This window comes from Rhipicephalus sanguineus, chromosome 7 (assembly GCF_013339695.2).
Source record: "Rhipicephalus sanguineus isolate Rsan-2018 chromosome 7, BIME_Rsan_1.4, whole genome shotgun sequence".
Lineage (NCBI taxonomy): Eukaryota > Metazoa > Arthropoda > Arachnida > Ixodida > Ixodidae > Rhipicephalus > Rhipicephalus sanguineus.
The window spans coordinates 164,265,847-164,282,922 of record NC_051182.1 but is presented as its reverse complement, the minus strand read 5'-3'; the positions used below and the strand labels follow the sequence as shown (position 1 = coordinate 164,282,922).

Genomic DNA, 17,076 nt, shown 5'->3' with positions numbered 1-17,076 from the left:
GGGGTTCCGCGGAGCACGTCGCAGCTCGCAATGGCGAGCTTTGACACGCCGCTCGGGAAAAGGTCCCTCGCGGCTATGCTGCGCACTCTCGCGATGACCACTGGGCCTTGTCGCGAGGGTTAGGGCAATCTCCGTACGCGTGGGCCTCCGGCAAGTGCGACTCGGCGTGGTACGACCGCGCACGAGCACTAGGCACCGCTTTTTGGCTTCACGTACGAACCGGAGCTAACACTGAGGTAAACACGCCTGCAAGGATGCCGAGGCACCCAGGCAGGCTACAGTCCAGCGATTCCCAAAGGGGACGTTGGACCGGAAGGAAAATGCGTGCTTAAACAGCGGCGTCCGGGGAGAGAGAGAGAGAGAGAGAGTTCGTCCCGGCCTGCCCGCGCGTCAGTCGCCGAATTTCGCGGCTCTCAGACCGCGCGCAGCGCCACCACGAGTGTCGGCGCGTAGCGCAAGATGGCGCCACTTGCCCTCGCAGGGAGAACGGGAGAGGGAAAGGATTCGAAATGCCCGCGCAGTGGCTTCGGGCGCGCCTCGGATCCCCACAATTTGACACGCGGGCATATATTGTCTTGTGAATGGATTGACAATACAGTCTCTTGTTTGCACAAATTGACTTATACGACGTTTCGCATGATGATATGTGCACATAAAGTTGAGGTTCTAGTGAGATCTCGTCTGGTCAGGATGAAACATTAGGAAAAACATTGGTGAAAACATTGACGGAGGCCGACCAAGGTGAAAAATATCTACTGGCATTTGGGCTCCCACACGGGAGCCTTGTTCCCAATGAAGCCAGTGTCCATCGATGTTTTCACCCATATGTGCACATGTACAGTCCACATCGACTGCAATGCGACATCAATTTTTCTTTTAGTACATACAGTAAAACCCCGTTAATTCGGACTTCACGGGACCAGAGAGAATGTCCGAATTAACCGAGGGTTCGAATTATCGCGAGTACGATCAAAACACTAGAAAAATGTTTCCGCCACCACCAGACTTTTATTTCTTAAAGAAGTCGGTGATCGCGGCTTGCTTCGCGGAGGCAACGTGCAAGGAAATCACAATTTTGCTAAGTTCCTGAAGGTGGCTGTCCGCGCACACTGTGCCGCAAAGCGGCGGTCTAGCTGACGCAGCCAGGCTTGAAATATTTCGGCCGTCATCCAAGCCTTTCTATTAAAGCGGTAGTCGACAGGCAGCTGCTTAATGTTCTTAAAACATCTTGGCTTCGCAGCCTTTCCGATCACCAGCAGCGGCAGCTACTCTGTGCCGGTCATGTTCGTAGCCAGAAGAACCGTCACCCGCTCTCTACTCCGTTTCCCGCCGACGCACGGGTCCCCCTTAAACACGATTGTCTTCTCAGGCAGAGCCTTAAAGAACAGCGCTGTCTCGTCAGTGTTGATAATGTTGCACGGCTCGTACGTAGAAAGGCGTGCGGAAAGTCCGGAACGCCAGGCCTGCACAACGCTTCACCGCGCACGTTGCAGAACACCAGGGGTGCTATCGCGGAACGATGCCTTATGCCATATTCTATGCTATTCTTATCATCCACCACTCGTGGCTAAAGCCCCTCGTGGCTGGCTGATCGCGTTGATAACGCGTAATAACGCGGACGGACCGTCGCCATGTTGCCTGTTGCTGATGACAGTAGCGATGCACTGCCTTTCATTGTGTATGTGCCTCCGAGATGCAAAGCTCGTTTTAAATCTCGGAGGCCATAATCCGATCTCGTTACCTCGTTTTAAATCTCGGAGGCCATGATCCGATCTCGAAGTGTTAGATGCGCCGTCGATTTCGGCTGCGAATCCGAATTATATCCGAACCGCGGCCGTGGTGGTATCCGCTGCTGCTTCCCCGTCTCGACCCGACCTCGGTCGGGAGTTCGAATTAACCGAAGCGCGGTCGAATCTGTCCGAATTAATGAGAGTTCTCAGCCATAGAACAATGCACATTTTGGACGGGACCAGACGCCGCGTCCGAATTAACCGAAATTCCGAATTAACGGGGGTCGAATTAACGAGATTTTACTGTATAACGACTGCTATGAGCGATGGCTCGAGATAATCGCATCATATTACTACGAATGGGGCCACTAAAGGTAGTGCAGTCTCTAATGTAAGTGTGCGAGTCAGAACTATGCCAGTATGACACCAACTGTAGATTCTGGAAACGAAAGCACATCCATCACTTAGCCTTAAATTTTCGCGTGTCAATCCGTGAGTACTGTACCTGGTGCGCAGAGCACGAATAAGTGTTCGTTTTAAATAAGTGCCACTTGGAAGTTCAGTGCAAGTCCTGTCGCGTGTGTTCCTTTGGTCTTTGTCATTTACCAGTTTTATGAACACATGTCAAGATGAAGCAGCTCGCCCAAATCAAGGTATTGTTGTAGTCATTGGTTTCTCTGACCTTTCAGCTGGAGACCCGCATCCATCTCTTGTCCTGAACAAAAAGCGCAGCCGGAATACAGAGAATGGGCAGGAAGCCTCCACATCCAATCAGCAGAATCCACAGAGGGTCCGAAAGAGAAAGAAGCCCAAAACCAAAAGTAAGTGACGGCCTCTGTCTGGTAATACCAGACTGCTGGAGTGAACACTCTTTTAAAGGAGCACTGACACAAAATTTCGAAGGCGAGATAATGAGTGAAATAGATGTATGTGGAGCCGTACACAACGTCTACGAAATATCAAGGGCCAATATAGCCTAGAACATATTTAAAATCAATTTTAAAGTGCATGCCGCGCGACTGAGCGAGATGCGGGCGCTTCGCGACGCCGACATCAACGTGGGGTGTGTGTAAACAAACCTACGTCACGAGTTTGTGTTGGCTGGTGGCTGGTTGTGCCGTGGTACCTGCCATTTCTTCCTCCGTGCCTGCGGCTTTGCGTGTGCTAGTTGTGTTCTCTTCCGCTGTTCGCTCGTCGTGCCCGTTGGCAGATGTTATGGCCCGCCCACGCTAGCGGCAAGCCTGCCTCAACGGCGCGGTGCCGCAGAACGTCGGCCGTCGCCGCACGCGCGAGAGCTGTCCAACTTGCACGGCAAGCTTCGCCGGCGAGGCATTCGCGCCTCCGAAAAACATGGCAGCACTGCCAAAAGCGGTTGTCGTCCACTTCGAATCTATCAAGTGGCCGCCGTGCGCTCTGTAACGTGTAAGTTCCGAACTGATGCTTCCATTTGCTTTAGATTCATGTCCTTAAGCTTCGACAGCAATGTATTCGTCCCGATTCGGCGCCGTTTTTGAGAGCCATAGTCAAATAATCCATGCTGTAAGCTTAGCGAGTCGAGATGGGTGCTTCCGAATGCTCGGAGGACATAGATTACGCGTTTGTTAGTTGTTTCTAATCCTCCATAGCTGGCGCCACTTGACCTGGTTCGGCGCCCACCGCATCCACGCTCGCGCGCCGCCTACGTCACAATTTTGCGTGTTCACGTGGCCAGCTGTGTTTTCCCGGCCCCCGGAGGACGCTGCCTAGCTCGGTGCTCTTTGAAACCGAAACTGCGACTGGGCGCTCTAAAAACGTCTCTAAATAAATAACCGTCGCGCACTTGCGCAAACGAGGTTTGCAGCCGTGATAAGTGGATCATAAGCTATCTATTGCAACAAAAAAAACAAGGTGCAAAATTTTTGTGTCAGTGCTCCTTTAAGCGGCTTCTGTCTGAAACCCAAACAGTATGATGGCACTACAGAATCGCATGCATGAGCACTCATTAGCCACTTAGTTGAAGCTAAACTAGAGTGTTCACTCGAGTAGGTTCGTCTTTCTGTATGCATGACATATAGGGGAAATGGGAGTTTTGACTTATCACAGGTGCTGCTACATGGATGTTTGTTGTATCAAATTTCTACTGTTCACTTCAGTAAAACAATGTGAGGACAGTTGTCGGCAGACACGAGTCAGTAAGAGAAAGGCTGAAAGTGCGCTGCTGCACCAACTGGAGAAGCACCCATGTCACACCACTACAGCATTGTCTGAAGTTTTGTCATTTCAAGCATGCTGCAGTCATGGTAACGGTCAATGTAATGCAGTCGTCGAATTTTTGCTGCAGAAACACAAGGAACACCTTCGAGCGACGAGTCTGATTCGGACAGTGGCGAAGTCTTCGATGCAGCCGATGGACCGAGTACATCGAAAAAGCGGCGGCGGGAGCACAAGCACCGCCGGCATCACAAACACCATCGCTGTCATCACCGGCATAAACATCACAAACGACACCGGGAACATTCCACGGACGCTGCCGACCAGAAGGGCACTAGCAGCAAGGCTACTCGCCGAGACAGTGGGGCCACAACCACATCCACCTGTTCCTCGGAGCCTTCGACCTCTGGATGCTCCCTGTACTCGGCGGGGCCCAGTGGCTTGGGAAACAAGTCCGGGCTGAAAGTTCGCATCCGGACTTCATCCACAGAAATGCAGCAGGCAGATGCGGAGAGCAGCGATGATGCCTCGGAAGATAGCAGTTCATCAGATGAGGCTGTGAGCGTGGTGAGTCTAGGGTATTTTTGTGGCTTGAGCTCATGACAATTATAATGCTGATAATTTATAGGGCTGGCTAACTGAAAGATGCTTGCTGTGTTTCTATCGCATTTTGAAACTTGTCGATTCAGTTGAGGATCCCATTTAAGTTGTACTTTTTAGGTTTGTAGCCAAAGCAGTCCTTCAGTATTATGAATTCCTTGATATAAAATATTTAACTTTTTTTAAACTTCCCATCCATACAACACTGTGCATCTTAAACCCAATGTAGTGATTCTCTGCAATATTCAGGTATCAAAATTTCACTGATGCCACTGGTGAAATACAAGTCGTGAAGTAACTTGCAAGGCATTCGCGTATACTGTTAAACCTCGATGTAACGAACTTCAGTATAACGGAATTTCAATATAAAAACTTCAGTTTAACGAAATGATTGGTACGCTTCCAAAACTGTCTTAAAAGCTTGTCGGCCTCTAGTTTATTTTCATTGCAATTTCTTCCAGGCTTCTAAAAGAGGTCCCGCCAAGCGAAAAGGACGCCTCCCCTCGGTGGAGAAAAGCAAAATCGCGGGTGAGTCAAGCGGCTTGCTGCAAGAACCTCGTAAAACTGAAACTCATTCTTGTGTAAACACCTGCTGGTTACATCTGAACTAAAGAATTGAGTGCAACATCCCTATTTACTTATTTCATAATTCTGAGCCACGTATTCCACAGACAAATAACTTGGACATTAAAGGGGGTGTTCTCAACGTAAACTTATCCAACAACAAATTTTTTTTAAAAAGATATGCAACACATAACACAAATTGTGTTATAAATAAATATGTCTCAACTTCTGCAAGTTTAGTTCTTTTTTTTAATGACTGCTTACTTAATGCTACTGTTCCCCAATTGTTTATTATGCATTGATCTTTTATAAGTAATTTGGTACATTTTATGACTGGAATAATAATTTGAATATGTTTCCAGTATAAATCTTGAAAGTTAATGATGAAGTTCATAATGAAATAGCAAATGCACAAAATAATGCATGTATTCCACGTTGCAGAGGTGAAAACTTAATCACTGCGATTTTTGTTTAGAATGAAGGCGTATATTTGAAGTTAAGCAGTCTGTTACTTGGCACACAAGTGGTGTCACATTTGAGTTTTTCTTGCAGGCTTATATGTATTTTGTCAATAGATGCCTTATGATTTCATATTGTTGAAGTGTTTTATTCAGCAAAGATTGTAGTCTGAAGTAAATGTACATGAGAAACAAGACAGACATTAAAATATCTGAGAGGGCAAAGAGAGGTTAACCGAAATGTGCGCAAGAGAGACTTCAAGGAAACATTGTATCTCCATTTCTTTCTCTCTCTCTCTCTCTTTTTTTTTTTGCCTGGCTTATTGACAAGTCAATGAAATGGAGTACAGACAGGTACAATTCTCGCCTCCATCGTCATCATACACCCGATTCGAATTGGCGGCCATGTAACACATCATTTGTGGCTCGTTGGAATGTTATTTAAGAGAGTACACTGGAATATAAAGCTATGAAATTTAGAAATACGAGTAAAACTCCACTTCTGCAGTCGTGTTATCTGATTTCTAGTGAAAACACTATCGCGTTAACTGTATGAAAGCACATTGCTCTTACAGCATGTTGTCTGGGAATAGAAAAATAAGCATATTATTATCTTGAAAAACATGCACTGGCAACAGGATTCTATGGTATAGCTGTGCCTCCTGTAATGTATTCCAAGATGAGGGCAATTGGTGAGGGTGGCAAAATGGGCCTGTTGGTAAGTCATAGTAGAAATGTTATCAGGATAGCGCAGCAAAGCATGGACACGAGAGTAAACAAAGAGGACGAGACGAGCACTAATTTTCAACAATCATTTGTTGAAAGTTAGCGCTCTTCTCGTCCCCTTCATTTCTTGTGTCCATGTTTTGTTGCGCTATCCAGGTTATACCACGAGGGTGCTGGCATGTTTGAAGGTGTGAACCGTGACACGGTCATTTTGCACGCAGCATTCTTGCCGATGCGACAGCTGTGGCGATGGTCGGGCACAGGCTCCCAACGGCCGGGGCTGAACGGGAAGGCCAGGAAGGAGTTTTACAGCACCATCTACAGGGGCAGGGAATCCATTCGGGTGGGTGGCATTCTGTGCCTTATGGGCCAGAATTCTTCAGTCATACTGTAGTTGCTTCATGAGGCAGGTAAACGTGCATAGCAAGTAGATCAGGTGACTGCAATTGTCTCTGCAATGTGTGAAACAGCTCTGTGGTGAGAAGCTGCAGCCTTCTATGGAAAGCTGCATGCAGTTCAAGTAAGAGTCGTAGCCACATCACACACTGCTTGGAACTTCACTTCCCGCAGCAGGTGACATTGGTTCATCTGTCGATGTGGAGCAAAGTGAAATGGAAGGGGAGCTCCTCACATGAACGTGGTGTGCTCTGACACACGAGACAATGCAGACACTAGCCAAGGCAAGAGAGTAAATGGACATGGTAACAGCACAGTACAACTTCCATTACCTACTTCTCTAATTAGCTAATTTGAGAAATCATTTCGATTAAACAGTCCCTGGGCAGCACCTTACAACTGTCAAACTGCAACCAAAATTTGCAATGGGACCTTGTCTCGGATCCTTTCAACTTTCATGCGTGTGTGCAGCTGTTAGCCAGTACAACTCAAGGCCTTGGTGGTGGATGTGGAATGTCTTTTAAACCACAGGCATCCCACATTATATGAACCTGGGACAAGACAACTGGCAAATGAAAAATAACTTTTATCGTACGCTTTCTCTGGCTTTATTGTCTGCTTACTCGATATGGTTGCGGTTAACAATGTAGTGATGCACGTGGAAGGAATGTTGTAGTTATCGCAGGGATGATACAGTGTTTGTGAAATTCGAGCTTCATTTATACTGCCGTTTTGTAGGATAGAATGTGCAAATAAGTTGTGTGTCATGATGCAGGTTGGTGACTGTGCGGTGTTCCTGTCGACGGGACGGCCCAACCTGCCATACATTGGCCGCATCGAAGCCATGTGGGAAGGCTGGAATGGAAACATGGTGGTCCGCGTCAAGTGGTTCTACCACCCGGAGGAGACCAAGGGACTCGCAAGGCGTCTCAGACACCCCAAGGTCAGGCACTGTTCTGGCTCTCTTAACCAAATACTACAGCTGTGCGAATAGCAAAATTTTGGGTGCGAAGCGAATTCGAATATTGAAGTGTGAGTGCGAATCGAATCGAATATTTTTCGAATATTTCTCGAATATTTTTCGAATACTTCGAAGTGCAATTGCAGGAAAAAAAGGTTAGAGAGGATTCCTAAGCATATTCTTATGAGATAGCAACATGAAAGTGTTTCTTTTTGCTAGGTTGATGAAGCACTGGTGGGGTGGTGTTTCATAGTTGTCTTATCAAGAATGAGGCAATGTAGAGGCCGAATTCTATTTATGTACATGATTTGGTGCAACCAAAGTGTTGTCGACAACACTTTACACGTGATGGGCAAAGATGCCATTTCCTCAGCCTCTCCTCCTCTTTCAACTTCTGTGGAAGCCCAACTGATGTGGCGGACAAGGGTGTGCTCCCTTCAAGTCCGGAGTTCCAAATCTGCCCCGTAGACGTCAATATAATAAGAACATCTGAAACTTTGGATGCTAAAAAGCTTCGGCTTCCGATTTTTCGGACTTCCTGCCCAAATGTCAGGTCCAAAACAGCATTAATTGAGCCCCCACCTCTGCCACATCTTTCATCTCCATGTTGGAACATGTGTTTTCTTGAGTTAGTAAATTTGCGACCGTAGCAGAGCTTGAAAGGCAGCTTTGCCGCAATGCCGGGGTGTGATGAGGTGAAGCATACTGAAAATCTAGGGACCACTTTATTTTTTTTTTATTTATACAAGTACCTGCAGCTCCACGAGGGCATTATCGCAGGGGGCAATTCAGGAAAAAATAGATACAATAGCAAAATATATGTAAATTCACATACAGACATGAAAATGTCCGTATCGACAGATTACAGACATGAAAATGTCTGTAATCGGACGTTGACTGTCTTGGCAAAGTTCAACCGTAACGGAGCTTGAAAGGCAGCTTTGCCGCAATACTGGGGTGTGATGAGGCGAAGCGTATTGAAACTATAGGAACCACTTCCAATTGGACGTTGACTGTGTCTTGGCAAAGTTCGACCGTAACTGAGCTTGAAAGGCAGCTTTGCCGCAATCGAGAGTGTAATGAGGTGAAGCGTATTAAAAATTTGAAGGGGTCACTTTCAATCGGACGTTGACTGTACTTGTTTTTGGGAAGTTCGAATAGTAAAATTCCAGTGCGAATCGAATCGAATAGCAAACACTATTCGAAAAATATTCGAAATTTCGAGTATTCGCACACCCCTACCAAATACAGCTAGAAACGATGCAAAGATAAGGAACGCAGGTTTCATTTAAGTTTCTTTCTTCTTCTTCACTTCTCGCCTGAGAGGGACACTAAAGAGAAAAACAATCTCTCTGGCATTAGTAAATCACTCATTAACAATACTAAGAAGACCACTGTCGCCTCGAGTAGGTGCGCAGTAAGCTAAGAGAATGCAGATGCAGGTGGCAACACAGCCTTGAGTTTCCCACATCAACTCGCCATTCTTGACAGCTACCTTGATACGTTTAAATGTTGTTGTGAATGATTTGTTGTAGTTGTGGCCTGTATAATTTCAACAACTGTTTCAGTGGCTCTTTATCTGTGAAAGGACTGATAAGGATGGTTGAGAATGTGATTCCCAATGATTTGCAATGCATGGCTGAACACGAGAGCACGCGTATGTGCAGGGTGCGCTGTTTGATTCTCCGCACCGGGACCAGAATGATGTGCAGACCATTTCTCACAAATGCGAGGTCCTTCCCTGGGACGAGTACCGGGCGATCCGCGGGCTGCGCAGCGATGAATCCTGCGCCGATGTCTACTACCTCGCTGGATGCTACAACCCCTACGACAACACCATCTCAATTAAGCCCTCATTGACACTGTGATTATGTCAGTAGACTGCAATCTCGTCTGGCGAAAGCCACAGGCAGGGTGTGGGCCATCTTGTGGCTTCCTCCGCAGTGTTTTTAACCTGTCAGCAAATAAATTATATACAGAAGCAGTGGTCGCAAAATTTAATTACGACATAATCTAACATGGCCAGGGCGGTGCATTACTAAATACGCAGCTTTATTTCTCACTTGTTATTAGGATATTTGGAGACAGACATTTCAACATGCTGGCAACTGTTTATGCTTCATTTGGCATACATTGTCATAGCAAATCATAGACCATGTAGTTACCTTCTGAAAACTGTCTCCTTGCTGCATAGTCATTGTAGTGTCTTTATTCTTTACACAGTGTTTATATAGTAGGCGGGCCAAATCCCACTAGTTGATGTAGAGAAGCTCCCTGTCAGAAAACACGTGTAATTCTGGCCTGAATATAGGATTGTTTAAGCACACCACACGCACATGCCAGTATTTCCGGGAACTAAAGCTTCTGCGCATCAACTAGTGGAATTTGTCTTTGCGTTTCTGTTTCGAAATTCCTTGTTGTCATAATCTGCACGCTGTTGAGGTGTTTGGCACAGAGTTGCCATCAGCTGGCAAAATGGTTTAGTGACTCGTGGTTGCCGAGGTCACGTGGCGGGCACCTTTGACACAAGAGGGCATATCAGAAGATGTCAGGGGCCAGTGTTGATAGCAGGGCGGGCTGTCTTCCAAAGACGGGGAGGAATTATTAGGGGTGTGAGAGCTGTCTCCGTTTCTTGCTTTCACGTTTGTATTTTGTTGTCGGTTCTTGCATGAACTTGCGTATTGTTTCGTTTAATTTACGTTTCTCCTATTGTGATGGGCTTGAAGAAGATTACGCGAGAGGAGTTTATGATGCCTCCTCTTGGTTTACGGACAGGTTTACGGACAGGAGCGGGTGTCCATGTGAAATGTGTACAGCTGTTTGTACTATACTCTCTCGTCTCATGCGTGCACCAACACAACATTGCCCGGTGTGTCTTCTTTATTTACTTTTTTTGTTCCGACAAGACTGCGCAGACGGCCTCCAAGAATGAGAGCTGAAGATGCTAATGCTACTGAGGTGGCAAGTCCTGCCAGATGTAAACGCATCTTTGTACATCTGAGGTATTGTTTCGAAGGCATGCAGAAAGAGAGCCACCTTAAGGGCTTGTAGCTCATTTAGGCACGTAGTGTACGTTGCTTAAATAAATATGCCTTGTTTAGGTTGTAAACTACTACTCAACAGGTACAGGATTCTCAAATGATGACCTTTGGAAATGCAGTCGCTTTCGTGAAATTTTGTGTGACTTGGCAGCACTGTGCCAAGCTTGCTACCTTCGCATAGTGCAAAGAACACTGTTGGCTGCATAACTTCACTGTGTCCATTGCTGTGCAAGATTTTGTGAGGGTGATTGTATCCCCAAAAGTCATCGCTCAGGCCTGTCTTTTTCGTTAGAGCACCAGATGTCGTTATAGATGCAGAAAGGGTATCTACTCATAACACATGCCCACTGTTATGTATATTATTATTGGTGCACTTATAGAAAGAATTTCGAAAGCAGCAATTTGATTTTACGTTCCTTATTTCTGCAGTGAAGCCTTACGGAGCTTTAGAAGAATGTCTGCTGCAGGGGTTCTTGGGGGCTGTCTTATGCGGGCTTGTACGTTTATCTTTCTCCACTGTGCACTTGTTATCGCTCATTTTCCTCTGGCACGCAGCTGTGTAACCTCTGTAGTGGCATCTTGAACACAATGGCATGCCTCACCCCTCCGTCTCTATGCATTTTCCCCACCCTCACATGTCGGAAGCGCGCTTGATTGGGAGGTGTCCACAAAACACCACGTCTGTGAAACTTGTTCTCCCGCGTCAAAGTTCTTCGCTGTTTGTAAAACAAAGCCGCACGCCCACTGTTTGAGCTGCGGCGCGCTGTTATCCGTCGTTCACTCTTGCGACGGGTGCAAGCGCACATTTTTTGTGTATCGCTGTCGTGGTCGATAATCATAGCTGAAGTCATCACATCACCGCGTACATTTTGTGCATTTCACCCACCTCAGAAAGCTAGTGTTTCTTTTGCTTTTTGTCCGCATTGCACTGTATTTTCGAGCTGCTTCGAAATCACTTGTTTGGAACTGCTGCATTGAGCTATCAGCTGGAGTGGATAGTGACCAGAGTTTTGGTCCTAATGCACTGATTGCTTGTCACTGCGAGAGTCTTTTGAGATTGCATTGCTCCAAGGCAAGGAGGAAAGGGCACTTCGTAGTGCACACTGATGTTGATAGTTCTGTACTGGGCAGCTGGCCACAGGTAGACAGGGTGTTTTTTTTTTTTGAGTACATGCCTACAGTGCGTATGAGGCCAGTGATTTCATGCACAAGTCACGAATGCACAACAATTACTGCTGTCATCACATGATAGAAACTGAGTATGAGAGATAGTCATCTGCTTTGACTGCACATTGAACAAACTACCGTGGCCAGCAGCTGGTGACAAGCGCCTCGATTGTCATCCGTTCTTGCACGAAGCTGGATCTCTCAGCAGTGATAAGCACGTCTCTGTGGTGCTGAGACTGAAAGGTTTCGATCTGAAGCTGGCAAGGAACAGCTGCTGGTTCATTGTAAGTGAACACTTGTTAGCTGGCTCAATCCTAGAACAACTTTAGTAACTTGTCATCTCTGTGGTGCTTGTGGCAGCATGTACACTCAGCGAGCTTATCAGTGTTTACTCAAGTTTGCACCATGAGAAAGAAAAAAAGAAAGCTGCTCTACTCATACACACAACGCTGAAAAGCAACACGCAAACACACAAAAACCCGGTGTCACCCACTCACGTGAAACATGAAGCTAATGACAATTTTTTTTTGTGTGGTTTTGCGACATTTAAAGAAAAGAATGTCTCGTCAGTCATTTTACAGAGCATTTCTTCTGTGCAGTTCACAGAAAAAGTGTGCTCAAAGCTTTACTGGCTTTGGATTATCAGGGTTTCACAGTGCTTCATATCTCAGTAGGGCATGTTGTCATAGGGTTGAGTCAGCACTACACGCTTGTGCCATGAAAGTGTTTGCCACTGTTTAATGGGTTCGTGGATGGTTGAGGTGGTTTTTCTGCAACTACAACTGTAGGCTGCTGCCTATATTTGTGGCACAAAATCACAATTTACAAACCCAGCCAGCCTTTTTTATCGCAATTAGCAGGTCTGGGACCTGGCTTAAAATTTACGGCAGCTAGTCTGTGAGACACCGGTGCTGAAAGATGTTTTTATCGTTTGTTGTTAAGGCCAGGCTGCCCACGAGGGTGTTGGCGGTGCACAGTTTATGGGAATGGGGAAGGCTGCTTCCAGAAGAGTGTTGCTTTTGTGCACATCGCGAGTTTTGGCTCGACAGCAAGTGCAGACGACGAGCAGTTGAAGATGCGCGCAGTCCATGTGCTTCACTGTACAGTGCAAAAGGGGCAATTTTTGAACGAGCTGGTCTTTGCGAGGGACGCTAGTGTAGAGTGGGTTGCATTACCGTAATCAAATCTGGCTTTCACTGTGGACACATGATTTTTAAGGGAGCCATGAAAACAGCACACGATTTTCCTGCAGATAGAATCAAACATTATGGAAACTGAAGCTGCCGGCTGCACTTCACCTGCATGACAATTACGGTGTTCCTGTCAAAGCCAGTCTGTGTGTTGATGCTATAAACGTGACTGATATGCATTCCATTAGGCTGTTGCCATGTGACAACCAGTTAGAACTTGGCCCCCAGTTACATTATGAACCTTGCACAGCAGGAAAACGAGGCCAGGCTAACGCCAGGAATAAGGTCCCAATGGATGCAGATGTAAAGCATCGGAGGAAGCTCTCGTTGCACACACAATTGCCTACATTTTTAACAGACTTACCGTACAGTGATCTGCGCTACTTATTTTTAACAAATTTGAGAGTAGGTTCGGCACTTACTGCTGCATCGCTTGCTTAAATTTCACAACATAATTGCACAATTCGTTTAACGACATTCAATAAACACTTGCCATTGTTATTTGGCTGGCTTCTCTGTAGGCACTGGAAGCAGACCGTTCCTCTGCTTCCATTTGCTTCTTTGATGGTGAGGCGTTCATGGTGTCTGGCACATTGTTGATTGAGTGTCTCGTTGATCAGCACAAATTCTGCATTGCCTTATTGCAATATTCGAGTAAAAAGTGAAACAACAACACATGTGCAAATTTTCTTTATAAAATGGATCAGACTGGTTACTGTACTGAGTGCTTAGTACTTTTATGTACAGTTTAATTTTAAAGTTCACTGTTGATGTTCCCGACAGATCTGCTGTTGAGCTGCACACAAGAATAGGAAAAGCTCAAGCATGGCATTTGTGAAACATGTTGCCAAGTGCAAGAAGAGGTAATGTTTTTTTGGTTAGTATAGAACAAGCCCCCAGGTTTTTCTGAGGAGCATAGCAGCAGAAATGTTACCAGCTACAAAACCGTTAGAAGAATGTTCAGTGTGGCATATTCAGCCTCTATGGTTGCAAGGCAATGCAGTGTGCACCGAGTACTTTCCAATCTCTGAAAAGCGGGCAACTTGTAGAGCATTCTTCTGGAAGCAGTCTTCCTCCTGAAACACGCGGGTTCACAAGTGCTTGTCAGATTTAACTGAAGTGTTGAGACGGGGTGCAAGAGTTTGGTGGCAGAGTTTCGACTGCAGCTCCGGAGAGAGCGCTTTATTTTTGTAGGTGCGACGGTTGGCATGGCCCGGGAAGGGGCTTTGGTTTTTGTACATAGGCAAGTTGTCATCTGCTATCATATTCTGCAGTTGTGTTGCTTCACATATTTCTCTTGCCCTGTTCTGCTAGCAGGAATGAAAACTGACTGTGATTTTCACTCGTTGAAAAAAAGTGGGATTTGTTGAACGACGGTGGCTAGGATGCTCCTCTCTCCCTCTTTCTGTCCCTTGGAAACTTCTTTCAAGTCTTGACTGACAAGAGAACTTCATAACGGAAGTTTGCAAAAGTGATCGCTACAAAGTCTGTTGTAAGTCTGTTGTGCCATACGTATGTTCTGGGTACTGTTTGGGTGGCAAGAAGTGTTGCATAGCGTTCCTTGTTGTTCTGAGTTTTCATTTGTGCTTCACCCAAGAACGGCTCTTGTTTGCTGCAGCCGCGAGTTCTCCCCGTGCAGTTTAAAAATGCGTACGCTTGTCATTTTGTGTGCGTTGGTGCAATGCTCAGTTTGCCGAGTCTTCTTTTTGCTATTGGCTGTCTGTTCTGAGGAAGTTTCATGTTGTCGCTGCTCTGCTTACAATTTTACACCGATTCCCACTTGACTCTCAAATGACCACTTGGAATGATCAGTTCATTCGTATTATTTCTACACTTTATGATTAACGAAGTTCTTGTTCACGTCTTGGCCGCCTTCTAATTGTGAGGGTAGCTTATGTCATTGTTTCCAGCACGCTAACGAACCACCTTGGACAGGTAGCTGCGAAAGGCATGCGGGACTTGCCACAGCTTTTGGCACAAAGACTCTGATAATTTACTATGTAGCCATGCTCATTTCATGCTTGGTACTTTACAACAGAGCTGTGCAAAATACATTCAGCTCTGAATGTTTCCTATTTTAGATGTGACTAGTATTCACGATTAAAATACCTGTTTAAAATTTATGCATGGTCTTCTAGTTTCACAGTGTAAGCACTGTACCAAAACTCGTAGACTGCAGTCTCAATGGTGCAACAAAGCAAAGGCTGAACAAAAGGAATTCAGCTGCACTCCACCATGAATCCTTCCTCAGAACAACCCAGCTACATATACATTGTACAAGTTCTGCTGTCTGTTCTGCATTGCTCAAAGCTTTTTTCGTTTATGGCTTCGTTTTTGGTCATCAACTTTGCCCAGATCTCCGAGGGGAGAAGGTTATTTTCCCTCAGCACTTTGTGCTTGTGTTGGCTTTTTTTCTTTTTTTTTTTCCTGCCAACTTTGTCTTAGCCATACAGGACAGCTGTCTAGTTTGTACAGAGCTTGAGTTATTTTCTGCACATGTCCAAGTGACCATTGTGACCGACAATGCGTTAGTTACGTACGCACTTAATAAAAATGAATCCACAAAAAAATGTGTACTTTGTTGTTCATACTGTGACTTTGAGCATGCTACCTTATCCTTTGTGAATACAAAGGAATGTTTGCCCAGCATACTGGTTTTCTTCATTTGGTGCTACTGCTTTTATTACTCAAGAATATCTTTGATATGACTGTGATCAGCCAAGACACTTGCAAAGGTGATGTTAGTTTGCAACTTTTAAATCGCCATACTTAACCACACATTGCGCACAACTGTGTTTTAGTGGTTTTGCAAGAAATTTTCAGGCATAAAATGAAATCAGCCTGTGCAAGAGAGGGTAAATGATCTTGCTGCAAAGGCACGCCAGTTCTTGAAAGTGCTTTGGAAAAAGGCCCTATAGAGGAGTCGCATCAACAGATATGCAAGTATTGCATAGCAGAAACGTAGAATCGCAGCTGGTGTCGCACCATGTGAACTGCGTGACGAGTGGGTGGTTTAAAGGGACACTAAAGAGAAACAATGAATTGGTTTAGATTGATAAAGTGTGCTCAGAGAACTCTTGTGTAGTTTATTTCACCACCATAGGTTTATTATTAGAGGAGAAAACCAAGTTCAAAGTTTCATTCTTAAATTTTGCGCCGAACTTTGTAATTCGTGACGTAGAAGATTTCCAAGAGCATTTTACGTATTTTGGCGCCACTGGCTCAACGAAATTTCCACAAACTCGTTATGTAAAGTCTCTGGCCCCCTCAGAGGACAATGTACTTCGATTTAACCAATTAGGAACTACGTAGGCCCAAGCAGGCGCCGTCAAAAATATGTGACGTCATGGCAATAGGTGCGGGAATTCCAAGGTGGCGTTGCCACCTGTATTTTCTTTTTGTGCGTTTTCTCGCTTATTAAGCATCTTCTCGCAGCAAGTGTGGTGTTTTTGGTATCGTGGAAGACTACTTTGCTAATGCGAAACAAATCGTTTTGCTCTTTAGTGTCCCTTTAAAGCTGCCCATCCATTACAAAGGGCTCAGCCATAATTCATCATCATCAGCCATAGCATCAACAAAGTGGGCAGCTATGTAGGCGCACACATTGCCTTACTGGCACGTAGTGGGTACTTTGATACTTTGAAAAATGACGATGACTTGTGGTGCAGTGGGTACTTTGCAACTGTGCTTGCAGGAGGCACCCTAAGAGAGTTTACAACAGGCTCTAGAAGGCACATCCACCAACTTGCACTGTAACTGTGCTCTGCATTCTGCGCAGGCCTGGCGCTATTACGTGCAAGCATACATGCCACATTTCTGAAATAAACGTCATGGAGTGTGTCAGTGTGAAACGCCATCTAGAGGCAAAGCGGAGGATAAAGTAGATGAGGCGACGAAGCATCGTGGAAGAGGTGCATGTGAGCCAAGAGCAACAAGCGAGTAGGCGGAGAAAACATTCGTGTACTTATTAACAAGTGTGATGTCTGGTCACACAGGCAAACATGAACACATTTCACTCGATGACCCTGAGCATTTGTTTTCACAATATTGAGG

General features: G+C 45.7%; 1 protein-coding gene across 1 annotated transcript in view; it reads left to right on the top strand.

Annotated features, from left to right (window-relative positions):
- The window catches only part of LOC119400457 (BAH and coiled-coil domain-containing protein 1), a 223,748-nt gene extending 208,214 nt beyond the window's left edge, over nucleotides 1-15,534 (top strand). The window contains exons 26-31 of the mRNA XM_049418079.1: nucleotides 2,420-2,551; nucleotides 4,051-4,487; nucleotides 4,982-5,048; nucleotides 6,490-6,611; nucleotides 7,440-7,607; nucleotides 9,293-15,534. Coding sequence (XP_049274036.1) covers nucleotides 2,420-2,551; nucleotides 4,051-4,487; nucleotides 4,982-5,048; nucleotides 6,490-6,611; nucleotides 7,440-7,607; nucleotides 9,293-9,493 — 1,127 coding nt within the window. The 3' untranslated portion in view covers nucleotides 9,494-15,534. The remainder of the gene's footprint in view (nucleotides 1-2,419; nucleotides 2,552-4,050; nucleotides 4,488-4,981; nucleotides 5,049-6,489; nucleotides 6,612-7,439; nucleotides 7,608-9,292) is intronic.
- Nucleotides 15,535-17,076: the final 1,542 nt, after the last annotated feature.